Here is a 23,713-nt window from a genome sequence, read left to right as displayed (position 1 = left end):
TCGCCTCTATTTGCCATTTTTGGGAAGCTGCTTACTTCAGGATTAGTGGCACTAGTGGATGGGTCTGGCGGCATAATGACCCGTAGTGGTGTCTGTCTTCACTTCTTATGAAAGGGTGGTGAGGTACCTTCAAGGTGAGTTCTTTTTAGTTCTTGAGGAACATCTTGGGGCTCGCTGATCCGACTTGCATATGCCTATTTAGTGTACTTCTTGTGAAATGTAAGGGTGTGTTTATACCAAACGAATCGAATCGATTTAATTCATGAAGAATAATTTGAATTGAGTCATTTTTAATCTGCATAGTTCCAACCAACTGAATCTCAACACAGTTGATTCACATCATTCAGATGATGAAGTACTAAAGCAGCCTTTGACAAGTATGGATGTATTAGCTTTTGCAGAAATAGCAGTGTTACAGTTGCTGAGGAAGCGTCAGTGTTAGCGTCTGCAACAAATATGGGTGCATGCAATTAATTCTAGAAGACCTGAATTTGGGAGCTTTGTTCCCAGATTTGGTCAATAATCCGGAGAGGTTTTAGGATTTTTAAGGATAACCACAGAACAAATTAAGATGTTGGTGGAGCCTATCACCAACAAGAAATACTAGGCCTACAGCAGAAGCCATGTCAGTTTGTGACACAGAGAATGCTTTGTCTCGCCAGGTGGAGCTGTCGAGTGGCTAGACAGAATGATCCACTGATAGCTACATACATTCACCGCGGAAGAAATGGGCGCACCAGTTGATAACGTATTATCACATCTAGGTACTCTTTGTTTAGGCTTAATGATATATGGAGGATATTAAAACATATATAGCTATGGCAATTATGTTATTTTGTCATATTAAATTTTACTTTGTGACTTGCCATACCGTAATAATTAGTGAACGAAATCAGAGGAATACAGATAATATAAGGAAGTTTACACCCCTCCCATAACTCTGGCTGGTGCCTGTTTGACTGGCGATTACGTTATACCATGCATGCATTTCAAAGGTAGACGATGCACCAGACAGTTGCCAAATGAAAATGTAAGACTGTGTCCATAACGCTTTCTGTTGTCATTTGTTTCTAAAATATGTAGAATAATATTGTCTAGTAGGCTGCAGCAGTTCCCTCTAGCTATGAGCTATGGTTCAGTACAATACATGTACATGATTTCGGCACACAGGATCATTGGGATCATATATAGTATGTATTTCTCTTACTAAATTGATTAGAACGTCCACTAGCATGGTGCTTACTCCTCAGCTGAATTGCCTTGACTGATGAAAAAATGGGTCCAAACCAATCATTGATTCTGAATCTCCATGAATCGGCATGACTTGAATTGACTCGATTCGCCTGGTGTAAATGGTTACATTGAAACTAATGTGGTGAATCAACACGATTCATGAATCCTATTGATTCTTCATGAATTGAATCGATTCGATTCGCTTGGCGTAAACGCAACCTAACAGGTGGGAATGAAATTCTAGATAGCTGTCAATACCACACAACACCTTTCAGGGACACGTTTCCATCCAGTGGAAGCAGGGCAAACACCGCCACTCTCGTCATACTAGTAAGAGGAGATAGCAGTTCCTTTACTATACCTCGGGAGGTACATAGTTATTAGCGATGCGCATAGTTAGTAAACAACGACGTCCTACACCAATATACGATGTGTTCATGGATACTATAGGCGTTTTCAGTAGCACTTGTGGAAGGCAAATGGTCCAGAAGCGTTCGCCCATGTACACGAACGCCTCTACTGAAAACGACAGTAACACTGCCAGACGAATCCCCCTCGTCGCTCGCTGGAAAAACTATTGTACTCTTTAATTGCAGGATCACGCCAATCTGAGACAGTCTCCTTCCACAGTAATGTAAAAATATTATTATGGGAATGGGATAATTGAAGGCAAGGCTCATATAAACATTATACATTTAATTTCTGTAGGTTATATTTTCTGATGGCCCTGGTACACGCAGCAGAGGCTGGATGCACATGTCCAAATGATTTTTGTACCACAGATCTGCATCTACCTTGTTCAAAAACATCTTGTCACAGATAAATTTGTTAAGTGTAAAAAAAAGTGTTAGTAATTCTTTATAACAAGTCTGTCCCTCCCTTCCCCTCCATCCCCCCCAATCCCCCCAAACGAGCTTGGGAGCTTGTGGGGAATCGGGGGTTTTGGTGAGGAAAATAAGCGCAATATGGGCATTCAAAAAACTCTACGGATATTATCCATAATATATTAAGTTTTTTTCAACCTAACCTAACTAAGCATAACCTAATCTAACCTAACATAACCTAATCTAATGTAACTTAACTGGACCTCCCCTGCTAGGGCATTAACCTAACCTAATGTAACCTAGCCCCCCTGGACCCCGCCGCTAGGGCATTAACCTAACTTAATATAACCTAACCTAATATGTAACCTAATCGTGGGGTCTGTGCTTCCCCTGGACCCCTGTCACACTTGGGCATTAACCAATCATAACCTAACCTAAGCTAACCTATACGAGAGGGGCGCAGCCCCCAGTGAACCCCCTGCTAGAGCGTTAACCTAACGTACCATAACAAGCTAACAAGGAACCTTAAAAATGATAACGTTATGCCTCTCGAGTGGCAGCGTGTGATTGGAGGGATTAGCTCTATAGATACCATGAAATTCTTATATGCCGCTACCCACAAATCCTTGTTTATACCCACAAATCTATTATAAACAATTGAAAATCATTTCAGTGTTTCCTCTTCACTGGTGCAGAGCTCGCTGGACTTGGAAAAATTGTTGCAATGGTCACAAAGGCCATGATGTTGAGTGTTCGTTCGCCCAAAGTTTTCAGAGCACTACCATTAAAAAATATACCCAAATCTTCTGCAATATTGCTATAACCATATGTCATTATCAAGCAACTGTGCAAATATCCTATCATATTTATATTTCACAATTACTTTGCTTAGATAATGCGTAACCTACGAAATTCTCACATAACTGGAAATCAAAGTCGGAGTCACAAGCTTTGAAATGAGTAGCGTGAGCAAGCATGCACCCTGGTTCAGCCAGAGTGAGTAGTCCCAGATGTCTTGAGAGTGCAAGACTGTTTTAATTTAATTCAAACTGCAAGAAGAATTTTTATGAATTTCAATATCAGTAAACAGTTACTACATTTATATTCTTTACATAATAATACTTAGCATATCTTCAAGTGCCTCATAACAGTATTTTTTATTGATTTATAACTTACAAAGTTGGCAACTCGTCTCGCAGCCAATCAGCGTTAGTGTTCGCTATCACATGACCCTGAGGAGCGAACAGAAGCGAACAACCTTGGAAAGCGTTCGCCCATGTGGGCGAACGCTTTTTTGCCTTTTGGAGCGTTCGCCTTCTGCAAGTGCTACTGAAAACGCCTTATTTTTGGTAGGAGTATGCATGCTCGTACGTTGCTAGTGTGTCGTGAAAGTTTTGTGGATTCTATCCCTGGTGCATAATTGGTCGGTGGACAGATGGTAAATGGTATTGGGTGGGTATGTAGATTGTGGATCGATGGATGGCAAGTGCATTAGAGGGTGGAAATTGAGTGATTATTTAAAGGCGTTTTCAGTAGCACTTTGCAAAAGGCGAACAGTCATAAAAGCGTTCGCCCCAAAGGCGAACGCTTTTCAAGATATGTTCGCTTGTGTTAGGTCTCAGAGTCACGTGATAGCGAACACTTACGCTGATTGGCTGTGAGATGAGTTGCCAACTTAGTAAGTTATAAATCAATAAAAAGTACTATTATGAGGAGCATGAAGATATGACAAGTAATATCATGTAAAGGAAATACATTTAGTAACTGTTTACTGATATTGAAATTCATAAGAATTCTCCCTGCAGTTTGAATTAAATGAAAACAGAGTCTTGCACTCTCGAGACATCTGGGACTACGCACTCTGGCTGGACCACGGTTCACACTTGTTCACGCTACTCATTTCAAAGCTTGTGACTCCGACTTCGACTTTCAGTTACGTGAGAATCTCGTAGGTTATGCATTATCTAAGAACATTAATTGTAAAATATGAATATGATAGGATATTTGCACTGTTGCTTGATAATGACATATGGTTATAGCAATATTGCGGAAGATTTGGGTATATTTTTCAATGGTGGTGCTCTGAAAACTTTGGGCGAACGAACACACATCATGGCCTCTTTGACAGTGCAACAATTTCTGGGAATGCACAGCAAAAATGTCTTGGCCAATGTAACTACTGAATGACAAGCAGTCACTAGTGGTGTAACGGTTTATCTGGCATATTGTGTATTAATAGATACTGGGTATATTACCTGTAATACCTTATAAAGTAGGAAAATGGGACAGGGGAAGTGATACCTGGGATCTTAAGGGCTCTATTCACTTCTATTATTTGGTCTCAACACCGCCATAGGCGCTCACGTATTATAAAACAATTTAGTTAATTTTTTTAAAGGTCCGTTTCACGTACATACACGAAACTCACATATGTAGGAGGCTTGGTGACCTTGCCGTAAGCATAAAAAATAATTGAGCCGCAAGCGTTTAGTTTGGACGTCATAGAACTTGAGAGTTCCGGGAAATAGGAAGTTTTCTAAGTTCAGCGAGCTCTGCACCCAGTCAAGAATAAACACTGAAATTATTTTCAATTGTTTATAACAGATTTGTGGGTATAAACAGGGATTTGTGGGCATATAAGGATTTCATGGTATCTGTTATCGCCGTGGCGCAGAAACAAAGCATGCGTAAGTTTAAGGTACTGGATTAAGAATAAAATGTGGAGCAAGCATCACAAGGATAGTACATAATGAGTACATATAGGAGTAAAGGTGAGAAGTATACATCACACGTGTTTACAAAACTGTCGGCCGTTAATGGAAGGGATGCTGAGCTGGGCCTACATGACGGAGAGAGTACGACCCCTAGGGGTCGCGAGGGCGCTCGGGACAGATAAGAACATAGAGAGTTCCTGATGATGACGAAGGAACGAGGCCCCAGATTACACCCCAGCACCTCAGGAAGGGGCAGACTACGTTTCGACCCCACAGAGGAAGGTGTGGTGTGGTAAAGGCGAGGAAGGTCGAGTTCACCCTTGTCTTATAGAAGACCCCAAACACGTAAGTTCGCTGTCAATCCCCCTTTGGTCGTTCACGTGTACGAATAATGAGAGTGATATGACTGCTGTTTGTGCCTATATTGTGTTAGTCGTAATTCGCTCCTAGATGGTGTTACGTAGGAGGCGTGATTGAGATATGAGTAAAGATAAAGTAATTCTAGTATTAAGGCAAGTTATCATTGTAGCAATTAAGCTGAGTTGTCATTGTAAAACGTTGTTGAAATGATTTTGTAACTGCCAGTGTACTTGTTGACGTAAATGTGTTCTCGCAGGTTTTTGACCGAATTAAATAAATATTCGAGTCAAACGTGACGGGTCTGTTGTTCACCTTTAACAGTATCTATAGAGCTAATCCCTCCAGCCACGCGCTGCTACTCGAGAGGCTGCGCCCCCCCTCTGTAAAGGTTATGTTATGTTATGATAGGTTAATGCCTTAGTGTTGGGGGGGTCCAGGGGAGACGCAGCCCCCGCAATTAGGTTACATTAGGTTAGGTTAGGTTAAATTAGGTTAATGCCCTAGCGGAGGGGTCCAGGGGGGGTGGCTAAGTTACATTAGGTTAGGTTAATGCCCTAGCAGGGGGGTCCAGTTAGGTTACATTAGGTTAGGTTATGATAGGTTAGATTAGGTTATGCTTGGTTAGGTTAGGTTGGAAAAACTTGAAATATTATGGAAAATTACCGTATTTTTTTTTTTTTTTTTTTTTTTTAATGCTCATATTGCGTTTATTTTCCTCACCAAAACCCCCGATTCCTCACAGGCCCCCAAGCTTGTTGGGGGGGGATGGAGGGGATGGAGGGGGAAGGGAGAGACAGACTTGTTATAAAGAATTACCAACAGTTTTTTTTTTACACTTAACAGAGTTACCTGTGACGTCTGTGACTAGATGTTTTTGAACAAGGTAGACGCAGATCTGTTCTACAAAAATCATTTGGACATGTGCATCCAGCCTCTGCCGCGTGTATCAGGGCCGTCAGAAAATATTATCTGCAGAAATTAAATGTGTAGTGTTTTATTTGAGCCTTGCCTTCAATTATCCCATTCCTATATTAATATCTTTATATTACGGTGGAATGAGGCTGTACGTTTCAGCTTGGCGTGATCCTGCGACTAAAGAGTACAACAATTTTTCCGGCGAGCGACGAGGGAGATTCGTCTGGCAGTGTTACTATTGTTTTTACTTTTAGTAGCAGCGTTCGTTCTGGACCGTTCGCTCTTCTCAAAGTGCTACTGAAAACGCCATAAATGAATGACTAGAAGTGGCTGAATAACTATGTCTGTATAGTTCAGCTGATTCTTGAGAATCATTTTTATTTATTTATTTATTTTATTTATTTGTTTTTTTTCTAATTGAAATGGTTTGATAGGTTACTTTAGTCTTAAACAATAAACCACGTGCGACACTTGTGATTAGAGCGTTGTTTAAGATACGAGAATAAGTGGAGTCTAATGAAGTCTATCTATCCATGCAAATAAGTAACTATATAATACAGCAGTAAGTGATTTTTAACCATTTTACTACCAAGCCCCCTCTAGGAATTTGTTCTCCCACCCACGCTTCCCTTGCATTTATGAATATAATTTCCTACTAAATAAAAAAAAGGGCAATAGTTTTGCATTAATCATCTTGAAACTTAACATAACATAACATAACATAAATAATAGGATAACAAAGGGCCACCAGGGCCCATCTAGGTTATCCTGTATCAGTCGCACAGCGACCTCGTCATTACTTCTCATTACTTAACCATGCTCTCGCTAAGAGAATGACAAATATAATTAGAAATTCAAATTTAAATGGCTTATTGACATATAATTTAAGAAAATACTAATATAATTGGAGAAATTGCTGTTTTTCAAAAGGGCAGGCGATTCTTTTTTAAATTGCTGACGCTTCCAGGAGGTGAGGGGGAGACGCCCCAAATTAACAACAACTGTTCTTCAGACAACAAAGCCATAATAATTTTAATATAACTTCACACAGATGTATATCCCTGTATATATATATATATATATATATATATATATATATATATATATATATATATATATATATATATATACACACACACACACACACACACACACACACACACACACACACACACACATATATATATATATATATATATATATATATATATATATATATATATATATATATATATATATATATATTAGGAACAATTCCGACTGGGAAAAATTTGTTAAAGGCTTGGCCACAAATAATTTTGCCAAAGTCGACTTTATTTTAGGAGTATGATAAGAGGGCAGCCTGGTACGTGATTCCTCAATCCTCACTACTCATTACACACGTTGGCTGACATCCTGCCTGTTGAACTATACATTCACCTGGCTGTAGCCTACGTTTGTTCACCTGCACTTACCCCTTGTACGGTAGTAGGTACGTTATTGTCGTCATTTTAGGGCTATTTCAGCTGTCTCCTCTCACAATCTTTTTTCTTCTTTGTTTGGGATAGTAACTGTTGTCATTGTTGATATTATCGATATATTATATAATTTTCCTTCCCTCTGCCTGATTCGTGTGTGCTGGAGTGACATAAGACGATTGTGGATACTAGGTAGACCGTATATATATATATATATATATATATATATATATATATATATATATATATATATATATATATATATATATACATATATATAGCCATGAAAGAAACATCTTGAAGCATATCAAAATGGAACCGAAAGAAAAAGAATTTTAGCTAATAATCATCGTACGGTAGGCAATGTAAGAGTGTTGCGAGGGAACACAGCACAGCAGCTCAGCGCGGAGAGGTGATGGGGATGCGGGGCTCTGTGCGCTGCTGTGGTTTTCTTTATTGCCTGTGACTGTTTGAACTATTCATATTTCTGCCAGTGGATACACACCACAGTTAGAAAAGCCGCATCACCTCAGACTAGTGGCACATGTGGTAGCGTGGTGAGTGTGGTGGCGTGTAGCAGTCTGGTGGAGGTGCGTGGTGCAGCGGAGCCCGGGCCAGCGCCATGGTGGGGATGCGAGGCAAGGTGTTAGCGGAGTGGAAGAAGAGGGTTAAATCAGAGTACACGCGGCTTAGGTCCTTAAAGAGGTTCAAACGAGCGGACGAGATCAAGGCGGCGTGGAACGACAACCGGAGCAAGCTGAATGGTTAGTGGTGGTGGTGGCTGGCGGGCCCCTTGTCTTGCCTGCATGGATTGCTTCTGACTGTTACAGGCAGCCTTGCTTCATACTGTCCTGGTTACTGCCATACCAACTTGATATACATATGTTTGTTCCTTTGTTAGGTGCTAAAGGTGCGGCTACTCTTCCTTTTCCTTGTCTGCACTGCTGGCCCTAACCTGGTGCGCTGTGCGGTCATGCCTCTCTCCCACTTGCTATCCTCAACGCTCAGTCTTGTACAATGTTCTGGTGCAGTTGTTCGTGACATCTGGCACTTTCTCTTCTGTACTTGATATGTTTTGTTGGACACCAGGAATTTCGGTAATTTGCATGAGTAATAATGAAGGGGGGAAATATTAGGTTGTGAAATAACTGGAATGTTAACCAAATCAGTTAAGTGACATACAGGTGCCACATAGGATTAAGACCCTCCTTGCATCTAGCCTGCCCCATAATGGTCTTGTCATCTTCAAGATCCTCCCAAACAAAATATGGGACCTTATGGGATGTTCAGTTGCCATATTTAAAAAAAACTGGACAGGACACTCCCAAATGAACTTTCAGTTCTGGGTACATAATAAATTTTAGAGCAGCCTCATACTTAGTGCTGGACCAGGACCTCTACCACATAACCTTTGGGACAGCAGCAGTGGTTGACCACCAAAGCTTTTAGGAAGATTCTCTAAATTTTGACTAAGTAAACTTGTTGAGATATGTGGCAGTTACAGCTTTGTGAATGTGACGGATTAGGTTTGAAACTACAACTATTTATTTTATTGAGCAAAAATTAAGTACCATGTAGAAATACCCTGTTTGACCACCACTGGATCAGCTGAGGTAGATGAGCTCAAAGTGTTATTGTCCCTTTTTTATTTCTTTCCTGTACATCTGTTATTTAGTGTTCAGTAACTCCACTTCCTGGAAGACTTATGCTTGGAGAGTATTAGTAGAATCAGACTAACATTAGTATCACATTTGCAGTTGACAGGTATTTAACACCTTACCTGGTATTCTTACCTGGTGGGCTTCCGAAACCCCAACCAACCAAGGAGGCAGTTCATGGAAGCCACTCACTATTGATGTGTCAGTCCAAGTTATTAAGAATGTATGACATAAACAAGGTATTTAAGTGTAATGACCAGAAAGTGTATCATAGATAGACACAAGCTTATTCACTGAAATATGGTGAGGAGGACAGAGGTACATGTATGAATGCAAATTTAAAGAACTTATAGTATAGTTGAAGTTTTTAAGCCTACAGATTTTGTTAGTCTATCTATGTTAAACTGATTCTAACAGTTTTAAATCCTTGATGTAACCTACTGTACAGTCATTTGTATGGGATTCACTCATACTGTCCTCCTTTGCCTTTATTAAAGAAAAAAAAAATTACGAGTGCATGTTTTTTAATAGCTTTAAATTTGATGATGGAATGATGACACTCATTTTCCTGTACACTTAACAATGCATATACAGTTGTAGCGGAAAATTTGGGCGCAAGACGTAAACAGCTGTGACCTTTAAATAAAGTAGACACTTAAATGGTATATGACACCTTATTTGCCAATCAATTTTCCTTTAAGCTTGATGACGTCCAAATATGTTGGGATGCTTCTTGCCAGTTTTTCTACATGATTGGGAATAATATTATCCCAAATATCTTGAATTTCTATTTTTAGCTTTTTTACAGTCAAAGTGTTACGATCTTGAAACTTTTTTTTTTTTTTTTTTTTTTTTTTTATGATATGCCACACATGCTCTATCAAATTCAGGTCTGGTGAATTCTCTGGCCACGTTTTGAAGTAGTTTATACCACAGTCCTCTAACCACTGGGTAACAGACCGAGCTGTGTGAGCAGGAGCTCCGTCTTGCATAAACCAACTAGTGTTACATTTTTCTAAACTTTCAGGCAGGTTATTGCACAACTCAAAATAACTGATTCAAGAAACACTAAAGTGTTAAAACTCCACCAAACACATAGCAACCCCACACCATAACACATGGTGCATGCTTTACCACTTAGGCTGTATAGTGTGGGTCATTGGGGTCAGACTGCCTGGAGCACTTCACACACTTGGATCTGCAGCCTGAAGACACCACAAACGTTGATATTTATGTTTCCACTCCTGTATTGCCTGCTATAATGGATATCATATCTTAATATTCATATACGCTCATGCCATGAGGATAACTTCGACTCCGTGGCACTGAGTGATAGTGAATTACTAATGAAACACCGCGGTATTTCATTAGTAATTCACTATCACTCAGTGCCACGGAGTCGAGGTTATCCTCATGGCATGAGCATATATGAATACTAAGATATTTACTAATGAAATACTGCGGTATTTTATTAGTAATTCATTATCACTCAGTGCCATGGAGGTTATCCTCATGGCATGAGCTTATATGAATACTAAGATATGATATCCATTATAGCAGGCAATAGAAGGTTGTAAACATAAATATCGTGGTGAAAGCAGCACTCAAGCTAAAAGGGTCACAAGAAGAAGAAGCGGCTGAGTCGCTACAAGTCTCCGCCTCGTCTGTGGCTGATCTCATCTCTGCTTTATTTTTTTGTATTCCATGTAAGATTTCACTTTATGCATTACAAAACAATCCTTTCTTGGGGGCAAGCTTTGTCAAAAGCTAATAGAAATGTTGTTTTGTGAACATAAATACATATATAAGACAGTAACACCACCTCCAGAGGTGGTGATCCCAGCAACTTGAGAGCAACCTGATAGCAAGCTCGTTACCGTCCCTCCAAGTATTCATGGATGCCATTTCACAGCAGGAGGTTGCTCTGATGTTATTAAAGTTTCTTGGATCCAGCTCCTGGCAGCCAATGAGCACTTTTAGGCGGGCTACCAACCTCCACCCGCCACAGCAACAAATCTTTGTGGATGCTTTTTTACGAAGGTTGGTATGTGAACAGGAGGTTGTCTGTACCAACATAGGCAACAACCTGCTTCTTGGATCCGGCCCCGGAGCTCCCACCTATTGGCCAGCTGCGGGACTCTCTGGCGCGTAGATTGAAATTGCGTCTGGCGCTCAGTTTGAAAATGCGGTTGAGCCAAATCGCGTATATGCAAACCGATCGCGCAAATTAAATTAATTATGATATTTTTTCGGTCGCGTAAATCAAACACACGTAAATTGAGTTACCTGTAATAAAAAAAGAAATATTCATAGCTTTGTCATTCATATTCAGATTTGTTCATGTTTATTTATTGTATTTGTAAGATGAAATACATATAATGAAATAACAAAGTTCATGTAATTTATTTGTGACTCATCTAATAACTTTTTGGTGTAGATACATCTGTTTATATTTAGAATTTGGAGAGCATATTTTCAATTTATTTATGTGTTTATTTAACTTATTTTCAGAGTTGTTAGAGCAAGAAGACCAGACAGTTATAGGTATGGGTCCAGTTTGGGTTTGTTCAGTGGAGGCTCCAGCCCATCAAGCTGTTATGAGGCGAACACATGTCACTTCTTCATGTGGTGAACCCTTGTCAATACCCATCAAGACCATCACTGCTGTGAATCCCATTCCAACCATGTATACATGGGCACCTCTGCAACAAAATTTTATGGTAAGCAGTGTAAAATAAAGATTCAGTTGAGTTGTGTAAGAAATGCTTTGAAGTTTCAAGGAATGTGTTTGGAAAATCATAGAATCAGCTTTCTATTTATTGATACATATACAGGTTGAACCTCCCAGATCCAGCAACCACCGGACCGTAGACTTGCCGGACCATGGAAAATTCCGAACTATAGGTGGTCCCCAAAACACCCTCTATATACTTAAACTGCATTATACAAGTGTAGCTGTAACATTGTTTTGATATATGATAGTTGTACATGATAATATACATGCAGAAGTATATAGAAATACACGTAAATTAAGTTAAGCATGGAAAATTTTTGCCTGCACCATTATTATCTCGCCGGACACAGGGACGTTACCAGCACGCCGAAGCTTAAGCCACTGTATGAGAGCACTGTCCCAATCACTGCTTTTACCCCCCTTAAGTGTTCTACGAACCTTCATGTTCTTGCTCTCACACTCACTGTAAAACTTGAGAAGTTAATTCTTCTGCTTTTTTTTTTATATCATAGACGGTTGATGAGCCAATGTTGTACTGTTGGCATAGGGTCTGCACTGAAACACCTTTATCTAGCTTCCTCAATAGGTCCACTTTCTGTTGCACTGATTTTGTCATATGTTTGCACTTTGTCTTTGGTTCACACACAACACTATCACTTCCTGGTCGCTTGGAAGCCATGTTTAGGGGCAAATATTACAGAAAAAAATGTTTATGCACCTGGGGGGTGGTGCTTGCAATGAGCGGCAGCGTGGTACTGATCCAAATTTGACCCAGAATGCCCAGGCTCCAAAACACAGTACAGCGCCGCCACATCCTAGCGGTGGTCCGACAAATTACTCTGGCCAATTAAAAAATTCCGGCAAACAAAAATTTTGCCGGATTACAGGTGTTGCCGGATGAAAGAATATCGGATTAAGGAGGTTCAACCTGTACTCCACACTATATGATTCATTGTTGTACAATATTTTACTTTCTTCTATATTATCTCTTTCCTGCTTATTATTGATTGTGCTTCATTTTTATGATCGTCGAAGTGTGTCCTCATGCACTCCACAGGTAAGTACATACGTATATGTGTGTGTGTGGGACCACTTGTGTCACAGTCAGTCACGCTCTGTACAACAAGATTTTCTCATTATATTGAAGCTGTTTTACACAGTGTTTGTTGTTATGTGTCCTCATTATCAGGAAGTGAATGATTGTAGCCTCATGATGAGACAGATACCAGAGACTAGCTAAGACTGTCTGGCAAGGCAGGTAGCTTGTGACTGACTCAAATCACTGAACATTGTAGCCTTATGATGATGAGACAGATACCAGAGACTAGCTAAGACTGTCTGGCAAGGCATGCAGCTTGTGACTGACTAAAATCACTGAACATAGTGAAGCCACCAGTGATTATGGATGCAAAGACATGGTGTCATATTTGTAAATAATGAATAATAATGGAAATGATAATGATGATAGTAATAATAATAACAACCATAATAAGAATTAGATTATGCACATTCACAATGCCCCTTAGCCTTGGAGGGATCTTTCAGCCTCTGAGGAGACATATGGACTCAGCATTGCAGTGAAAGTAACTATCACGATCTATCTTGACTGCTGAACAATCATTCGATGTACAATTGCATTTTCAGGAACAAATTCAATTATACGTCACAGAATACCTGTACTTGATGTACTTTGTCAGCAGCTGGAATACCTGTACTTGATGTACTTCTTTGTCAGCAGCTGAGTTGTTTGTCCCTTTTTTCCTTTGTACCTTGACTTTAATCACAGTAATGATTTGGTGATAAAGGTCTGCAGTGCTCTATTATTTATATATCCTCTTTTATATAATAACATATTTATGATGATAATCACTTTTATATAGTTTTATGTTCTACATCATAGAATGTAATTCGGTCATTAATTTTGAAAATGTTAATTGAAATTATTTTGTTTTCACAGGTTGAGGATGAAACTGTTCTTCACAATATCCCATACATGGGAGATGAAGTTTTAGATCAAGATGGCAAATTTATTGAAGAGCTCATCCGTAATTATGATGGCAAGGTTCATGGAGACAGAGAGACTGGCTTCATTGATGATGAAATATTTGTTGAGCTGGTGGATACTTTAGTTCAACAGTACCAGGTAAAAATATCTTCAGTGTTTTATAATGAAAAGTATGTAGAAAAATTTTATCTGAAAAGAAACAACATTTCATGGCCAAAAAGTCTTTTTCATGTGTGAGGCCAATAATTTTGAATGATTTTCTATCAGAGATGGGCATGGAACCCATTTTCCACAGTAGTTTATTTTGACTGTTCTTTGGAGTTGAATTGCAAATTAATACCTTGAATTAATGACAATAAATCAGGATTACCATGGTTTGAAGTAATTTCATTAAATATATTCAGTATTTCTCAATGTTGGATGCTATTTTCCCAAGTCATGAAAATCTACCATGCATCCTGGAGGCCTTGGGTTACATTTTTGCTAACCCTAGTGGAAAGTTATCTATGATAGACAGTAATCTGAATGTATGTGTATGGTCTCATTAAAAAGTATGAAAGATATTTATTTTTAGTATATAAACAGAAATATAAAGAAGAATTTTCACATCCTGTAAATTTGTCCCATATCATCAGTTTATAGTAAATGAGACAACAGGCATTCTATTTTATGTGCTTTGTATCAAATTATTGATATTTTGCCTCCTTAAACATCAATACTTTAAGGAAAATGATCAAATGACAAGAGGTAAAAACTGTGTGATATGGTTACCAGTAAATCTTATTAATAACAAGAGTATTGGGATCATTCACTTATTACCTGCTGACAATTTGATTCTTTCTCTCTAATAGTTCCAAACTTACAAAGGACATGGCTAGATTTTTGCTGTCCTGTGGTTGTCTTTTTTTATATTGTGTAATGTCTTATTCTATTTTAGGATTGTTTGTTTTTATTATTATCCCTGCATGGTTGTCAAAATAGGGCTGCATCCTCAAGGATGAAGCGACTTCATTGCCTGAAAATGCAGTAACTGGTGTTTAAGGGATGTCTCCAAGAGGGCAGGTACATTGAATACTGACGTTGGATAGTACAAGGTTATGGCCATCACCATCATGACTTGTTGCTTTTTCTATCACTAAGAGTGCGTTTACACCTAGCGAATCGAATCGATTCAATTCATGAAGAATCTTTTGAATTGAATAATTTTGATTCTGCATAGTTCCAACTGACTGAGTCTCAACACATTTTATTCACATTATTCAAGTGATTTAGTACCAAGGCAGCCTTCTGAAAGCATGGACGTATTAGCTTTTGCAGAAATAGCAGTGTTGCAGTGGCTGAGGATGCGTAGGTGTAGGCTTCTGCAACAAATATGGGTGCATGGAATTAATTCTTTGGACATTTGTTCCCAGATGTGGTCAATAATCAGGAGAGATTTTTTTTTTTTTTTTTTTTTTTTTTTTTCTCTCTCTCTCCCCAGAATAATTCAAGATGTTGATGGAGCCTGTCACCAAGAAGAAGTACTAGGCCTACAGCAGAAGCCATGTCAGTTTGTGAAACTCTGAGAGAATACTCTGCCTCACCAGGTGGAGCAGTCGAGTGGCAGGACACAATGATTCACTGATACATACGTTCACTGCGGAAGAAATGGGCACATCAGTTGATACCATATTATCACATCTACTCTTTATCTAGGCTTAACGGTGTACGGAGGATATTAAGAGGTTATCAAAACAATTACAGCTATGTTAATTTTAGCATTTTGTCATATTAACTTTTACTTTGTGACGTGACTTACCGCAGTATTTAGTGAACGAAATCAGAGACACAGGAGCTTAGTAACAGGAAGTTTACACCCCTCTCCCACTCTGTCTGGTGTTTGGTTAACTGATGGTTACGTTATGTCACACATTTCAAAAGTAGACGATACACCCTACAATTGCCACATGAAAATATGTAAGCATATCCATCTTCCTCTGAGCTTTTCTACTTTATCAAAAATCCACTTATCAAAAATAACCCCACAGTATAAAAGTAAACACTAGTAAAAAAATAAATGCAGGACGCTAATGTCTTCACCCCTCACAAGCACACGCCGTCGCTGTCCACCTCCGAGTCAAGGACGTCATCATCCACCTGCGCTTCCTCTGCTTCCACCGCTTCCATGGTGTTTTGGGGTCATCCTGATGAATTATAGGCAGATTGAAGAGATTGCGTCTGTACTTGGTGCTGGCAGGCTGCAAATGAGGCGCGGGAAGAGGAAGGAGCAGTGGAGCTCCCACCTATCAGCCAGCTGCTTAACTCTCTGACGCGCAGTTTGAAATTGCGTCTGGCGCTCAGTTTGAAAATGCCATATCGTGTATAAGAAAACTGATCGCGCAAATTTGATTAATTATAATATTCTTTCGGTCGTGTATTAACAAAAACGCGTAAATTAAACACGCATAAATCAAGAGTTACCTGTACATCGTAGGCTACAGCAATTCCTTCTGTGGTTCAGTACAATACACATACATGATCGTGGTGCACAGGATCACTAGGATCATATATAGCACGTCATTCTCATACTAAATTAATTAGGACGTACACTAATATGGTGCTTATTCCTTGGCTGAATTGCCTTGAATGATGAAAAAATGAGTCCAAACCAATCATTGATTCTGAATCGCTATGAATCAGCATGATTCAAATTGACTCAATTTGCCTGGTGTAAACAGTTATATTGAAACTAATGTGGCGAATCAACACAATTCATGAATTGTGTTGATTCTCCATGAATTGAATCAGTTTGATTCAATTGGTGTAAATGCATCCTAAGGCTCAACTTTCTGTTTAGGATTTTTTTTTTTTTTTTTTTTTTTTTTTTTTCTCCCTTCAATATTATTCTTTTCTCGTTTCAAATGAAGAATTGCTGGTGATTTATTTTTTTATTGTATATGATATATATATTGAATGCAACTGATTAATTAATTTACTAGTTTATTAATTTTAGATGAAAGAAGTTGCCAAAGATAAAACTGAAAGAAAAATAGTTGTAAGAAAAGAACCAAAGACCAAAGACAAGGAAGATGAAGATGAAGAGGATGAAGAAGAAGAGCAGCAAGAAGAAGAAGATGATGATGAAGAGGACAGTATTGCTAACAGAGAGGTAAGGTCTTAACTTATATTTTGGTTTAGGCATGGAAGGAATCTTGTAGTCTTACCCAAAATAGAATTGAGTTTAGGCATGACATTACATAATTCATATGCAAAGTATACAAAACAGGAATCAGGCAAGTGTGTTATGATATTGTACAACAGCCTGACTAGTATCATACAAACATTTCTGTTTACAAATTAGTTAGGTTTCTAAGGGCTGTTCTTAATTCATTATGTTTAAGTCATTACAATACCCACGTTAGTTGAACTAATTGGGGGAAAGGTCAATCCAAGTTGTCCAAAGATCCGAGTTACTGAGTGTTTTTTTTTTCCCCCCCACACCTGATACTGTTATCAGCTGATGTAATTGGTGTAGTGTATTATGTAAATAGGTACTGCTTACATGGTGCATGCACACATAAATGCATGTAGTATACACACACACACACATGTACAGTCACGTAATGTGAACACATACGCATTGTGTGTGGACACAATCTCTCTCTCTCTCTCTCTCTCTCTCTCTCTCTCTCTCTCTCTCTCTCTCTCTCTCTCTCTCTCTCTCTAGTGCCAGTGCACATGAATTTATTCTCTCACTTCTGATGTTCATTCTTTCCAGGATGATTATTGGGAAGGCTCGAGCAATTCAGGATCAAAAGATTTCCCATGCTTTGCCATATTCCAGGCTGTTTCAGCTCTTTTTCCTGACAAGGGTTCTGCAGATGAACTCAAAGAAAAGTAAGCTTTTTTTTTTTTATGAAACTTTTTCTCTATGCTGATGTATAAGATAAATGCTTGAATATGTCATGCATGTTTGTAACTGGCTTTATTAGACAACAAATAAAATTAATAAAGGAAAAAATTTAAGCAGAAAGCAAGAAGTCATTGAATGATAATGAAGTGAATAACCTTTAAATGCAAACCAAAACTATAAGTTTATTTAACAAATGTAATAATGATTCATTTATTGGTTTGTAGAGATGAGTATTTTTCCAGATTATTGGAAATGCATGTTACTTAGATTGTAGGTTATGGTAGGGATCACAAAGGTAAGTGTTGGTCCGTTGTGTGGACTGATTTTCAGATCTTGTCAAGGTCACATTTGATTGAAAGTTATTTCATACTTACCTAGTCTAATACAGGTGTTCCTCACTATACGATTCACTGTTGTACAGTACTTCACTTTTACAATCTTTCTTCTTTGTTACTTTTTCCCTGGTAAACAGTTGGTTATGCTTTGTTTTTACAACTGGAGGAGTGTACACTTACTCACTCACTTCAGGCAAGCATAGCTGCTTTTGTGTGGATACATCAGTGTGTATCCATGTTTTATATAAGTAAATTTTCTTGTATTATTATTATTATTATTACCATTATCATTATTTTTATAGTTAATTTGTTTTGCTTCTTATATTTCTCTTCATTGTTTTGTTTATAGGATCACTTGTGTCATTAGCCAGCCTCTGGCAACAATCATGCTCTGTAAATCAAGGTTTTCTCGTTATCTTAAAGCTGTTTTACTCAGTGTTTACAGTCATTTTAATCCCTGGACTATACTTAGTAGTAATACCATATGTGTCCCCATTATCAGTGAGCGAATTATTGTTACCTCATGATGAGACAGACACCCAAGAGTCTAGCTGAGACTGTCTGGCAAGGTAGGCAGCCAGTGACTGTACGAAGCAGGGCCACCAGTGATTATGGATACAAAGATATGAAGCATTATATATAGTAAATCCCATATAAGTCAGACCAATTGGGAAGAAGGCCAATCTGAGTTACTGTCAACTATCGATTAACACGAGTTTAAGTAATGTAATTTTGATTTAACACGACTTCCCCAACAATTTTTTAGTTAAAACGTTTCTTTTTCAGACTAATTTTTTTACTTTGGTTCTGTATAGTATTTTTCATGCTGATTATGAAAACAGCTTGTAATTACTGTTTTTCCCCATTTTTGTGGTTAACTTTTTATTTTGAAAATACCTTTGTAGACATATACGAGTTAACTCGTCTTCCTATAAACTGTATATTTTCACCATAGTTTCTCATGATTTTATTACCAAAGGTAAAGAGAAATGAAAAATTTTTATTTTTTATTTTTTATTACATTCGTTACCAAAAATCTGCCAAAAATTATAATATGTAAATATGAATAAATAAATCTCTCTCTCTCTCTCTCTCTCTCTCTCTCTCTCTCTCTCTCTCTCTCTCTCTCTCTCTCTCTCTCTCTCTCTCTGTCTTCCCCTCCCCTTCCCCTTCCTTCCTACACCTGTTTCCCATTTATTTTTCCCTCTGCTCTGCTGACAACTCTAGGCTTCTCCAAGCTCTCCCCTCACCTCCCTCTTCCTCCTCCTTCTCACTTGTCGAGAAATATTCATTGTCTGATGAACTGGCAGTGTCATCAGAAGTATTCAAGCTTCTGAGGGAAGGTTCATATTCGCTATCTTCCTCAGAACTAGACATTTGGGGTGTAAATTATTTGAAAAGGGTACAAAAAATGAGTGGTAATGTGGATAAAAACAACACCCATGCGACGACAGTGGTTGCCGGAGCAAGTCTAGTAAGAGTGCCCTTGAAATCCCACCACTCCACCCTGTTGCCTCTGCCAGGTGTACAATTTGACGAGAATACTCGTTTCACACGTAGAATGGCTTAGAAAGGCTCAGAATCAACGAGTATATACGTCTATGGCTGGTTTTTGAAGGTCAAGTTTTAGACGAATATACTCGTCTTAGACTAAAAACGGAACATTTAGTGAAAACGAATATATACGTCTGTAGCTGGATTTTGAAGGTCAAGTTTTAGATGAGTATACTCGTCGACGACTGAAAACAGAACATTTAGTGAAAATGAGTATACTCGTTTCTTCTGAGGAAGGGATTAAGGAGATATTAAATGAAGCGATTTATTTGATTTAACTTGGGTTAACTCGACTTATGATGTCACACGCACCCACGCTACACCTGTTAGGAACCTCACTGAGACGCTCTGGGCCGGGATCTAAGAAACTTAACAGCGAATTGAGGAACTTCCAGCTGTGTAATGGTATCCATCAACGTATAGGAGGACATCATTGCCATGGTAATGAGGTTGCTAGCAGGGTGTTGGTAACACCATCTCCCAAGGAGGTATTACTGTCTTACACATTACATAGTCACAAAACAAAATTTTATTAGCTTTTTACAAGCTTTACCACCAAGAAAGGATTGTTTTTTGAAGCACAAAGTGAAGGTTTGCATAGAATACGGAAAACAAAGCAGGAGATGAAGAAGAGGCATTTGTCCAATTGGTGGGATCTGATTCTTCTTGTGATCACCCATAGCTTGTGTGTTGTTTTCACCCTCTGTCCCTCTATTGCCTGCTATAATGGATGTCATACCTTTGTATTCATATACGATCATGCCAGTAGGATCACCTTGACTCCATGGCACTGATTGATAGTGAACTACTAGTGAAATACTGCTTCCCTTGGCATGAACAAAGAGGAAAGTTCATGCCGAGGGAAGTGGTATTTCAATAGTAGTTCACTATCACTCAGTGCCATGGAGTCAAGGTGATCCTCCTGGCATGATCATATATGAATACAAAGATATGATATCCATTATAGCAGGCAATAGAGGAGAGTAAACACAAATATTATGGTGAAAGAAACACACAAGCTTAACGGGTCACTAGAAGAGGAAGAAGCAGCAGACCCCAATTGGTAGTGCAAATACCTCCTCTTCATCTCCTAGTTTGTTTTCAGTGTTCTATGCAAGATTTGATCCAGTGATGTGTTAATAGTAATTTTTTTTAAGGTTTGAGTAACAAAATCCCTGAAGGCCAGAAACGTAACCTCTTCATTACCATTGTTTTCTATGGGAAAATTATGTCTGAATAACGTGATTTTGAATAATGTGATGTCTCCAGGAACGTATTCCTTGCGCAAATCGAGAGTTGACTGTACCTGAGTTTTCCTCTCTCTCTCTCTCTCTCTCTCTCTCTCTCTCTCTCTCTCTCTCTCTCTCTCTCTCTCTCTCTCTCTCTCTCTCTCTCTCTCTCTCTCTCCTATTTAGGGGATTTTGTTATTCAAACTTTAAAAACTATTAATACATCACTAAGTCATGGAAACATAAAAAACACATGTTCTCATTTTAGTACCTCTGATTGTACACCATGTTCTCTCTCTCTCAGTCCCATCGCATGGACAATCCTGGAGGTCTTTTCTCCCCTAGCATAGTGATCTAACACTCCCAACTTCTTTTCAATGGTCACAGTCTTCCTTGATTTCTTGGAATCACTTTCCTGTGAGGAGGATAAAGGATGCTTGGATGCCTTAGTATGGAACACTTGATGAAAATGCAGATAAACGATGGACTCAGTGTGAGTTAGCTCCAGACTGAGGAGTGAGGTCTCATAAATACATTTATGTTCACAAAACTATATTTCTATTAGCATTTTACAAGCCTTGCCACCAAGAAAGGATTGTTTTTTGAAGCATAAAATGAAATCTTACATGGAACATGGGAAAGAAAGCAAGAGATGAGGAGCCATTTCTAATCAGCAATTGCCATTTCTTGTGAGCCTTTTTTACCTTGTCCGTTGCTTTTGCCACAATATTTTTTTGTTTCTTACCCTTTATTGCCTGCTATAATGGACATCATACCTTTGTATTCATCTTGTATTTGAATATAAAGGTATTATCCATTAAAGCGAGCAATAAAGGGGCGGAAACAAAACTACAGTGAAGACTCGATACTCGAATGTCTTAATAGTCGAAGTTTTCAATACTTGAACACAAATGTTTAATTTAATATTGTACCTTTTTTTTTTTTTTTTTTTTTTTTTTTTTTTAATACTGTGGTTTTTAGTGCCTGTAGGTGTACTTGAAGAATATGTATAGGAAGCGCTGTTCAGCTTCCATCCATTAATGGTGCAAGCTGTTTTATTTATAGTGGTATCCATATTAGTGCCCATATCACCACCCAATCGCATCTTTGGTGTAACAACCTAGAACCTGGGTATCATGGTGACATGTAGGTAACTTTAAACCACTTGACAAATGGCATAGTTTCAAGGGGATATGTGGTGGGATTCGAACTTAACGCATGGACGTCCACACATGTGGTTGTAAACGAAAGCTCCTTGACCTTTCTCTCCCCACCCTCACCAGTTGTGCTGCTGTGGTTGTCAGAATAACATTCTCCTGCATTCTGTCCATAGTTTTTCATTTATAAACTTACTTTAACACCAAAGCCTTATTAGTGCTGAAAATATCTGGTAATTGAATGGCAACACATGGTGGTAAACAAAGCTCTGACCTTTCTCTCCTCACCGCCGCCATTGTCCCATTCTCATTCTGGTAATAGCGGCAATAATGAAGCAAAATACCAGTATCAGCGGCAATACCGAAGCAAAGTACCGGTATTCTGGTATACCAGATACTGATGCACATCTTTAGTCCTGCTGCAGTCATGAGAAAAACAACATTCTTCTGCTTTATGTCAGTAGTTTTAATTTAGAAACTAATAATGGCACCAAAGAGGCTAATTACTGATGAAAATAGAGAATTTAGTGAGAGTACAAGTGCTAGTGAGCCACAGCCCTCTACTAGTAGATTCATGGGAAACACACCAGGAGAAGAGTTACCAGACATTTTCATTGAAATTTTTATAAACTTGAGGTTTTGCTAAGATTAGAACGAATACCTGATTTATAGATATTGATTGTCAAACTTTTTAATACTCGAACAGCCATTTGGAACGAATTGAGCTTGAGTATTGAGTCTCCACTGTATTGTAATGAAAGCAATGGACAAGGTAGAGAAAGTCCCAAATGGCTCATCTGCTTTCTTTTCTGTGTTCCATGCAAGATTTCAGTTTGTGCTTCACAAAACAATCCTTTCTTGGGGGTAAGGCTTGCAAAATGTTAATAGAAATGTTTTGTGAACATAAATATATGTGAGACAGTAACACCTCAGGTGGTAGTTTTACTGGTAACCTGCTAGCAATCTTGTTACCATGGCAATAATGTCTCCGTATGTGGAAGTTGCTCCACTCGTTGTTAAGTTTTTTGGATCCTGGCCCGGTCCAGTTCCCCCCCAGAAGCAGTGTGAACACGTGTGACATCATTAAGTTGAGTTAACCCGTGTTAAATTGAATAAATCGTGTTATTTAATCTTATTTCTTGAAATATCGTCACATTAAATGAAAATCGTGTTATTCAAACTTGCATTAGTTGAGATTTGACTACACTTTTAAAAGTTGCAATTGGGAACCAGTAAAGCAGACTAAAAGAGTGCAAAATTATTGGAACATATTTTTGGAAATATATAAAACAGCTATCAACAAATATGTATCCAGAATGTTAAAAAAGGCAACTTGGATAAAACCATGGTATACCAAAAAGTGTGATATGGCAAGGAAGAGCAGAGATTGTACTTGGAGTGGGATTTAATGGAAAAGTGAAAGGAGCAACCAGAATTGTTCTACAAGTACATCAGTAGAAGACTGAAAGAAAAGCAAGGAATTGACAAACTTTAAGTTAATGGAACAACCTTTTATGATCCCAAAGAACAAGCTGAAATCGTAACACACTATTTTGAAAGTTTATATATTTTTATATTTTTTATTTATTTATTTACTTATTTATTATTATTATTATTAGTAGTAGTAGTAGTAGTTTTTTATTTTT

At 38.4% G+C, this 23,713-nt stretch overlaps 1 protein-coding gene across 1 annotated transcript in view; it reads left to right on the top strand.

Annotated features, from left to right (window-relative positions):
- Positions 1-7,886: 7,886 nt before the first annotated feature.
- Positions 7,887-23,713, top strand: part of LOC123519778 (histone-lysine N-methyltransferase E(z)-like) — a 60,417-nt gene continuing 44,590 nt past the window's right edge. The window contains exons 1-5 of the mRNA XM_045281285.1: positions 7,887-8,267; positions 11,673-11,881; positions 13,853-14,038; positions 16,893-17,048; positions 17,658-17,776. Of these exons, the coding sequence (XP_045137220.1) occupies positions 8,126-8,267; positions 11,673-11,881; positions 13,853-14,038; positions 16,893-17,048; positions 17,658-17,776 (812 nt within the window). The 5' untranslated portion in view covers positions 7,887-8,125. The remainder of the gene's footprint in view (positions 8,268-11,672; positions 11,882-13,852; positions 14,039-16,892; positions 17,049-17,657; positions 17,777-23,713) is intronic.

This window comes from Portunus trituberculatus, chromosome 46 (assembly GCF_017591435.1).
Source record: "Portunus trituberculatus isolate SZX2019 chromosome 46, ASM1759143v1, whole genome shotgun sequence".
Taxonomy (NCBI): Eukaryota; Metazoa; Arthropoda; class Malacostraca; order Decapoda; family Portunidae; genus Portunus; species Portunus trituberculatus.
Note: the sequence above shows the minus strand (reverse complement) of the source record. Positions and strands in the feature narration are given on the sequence as shown.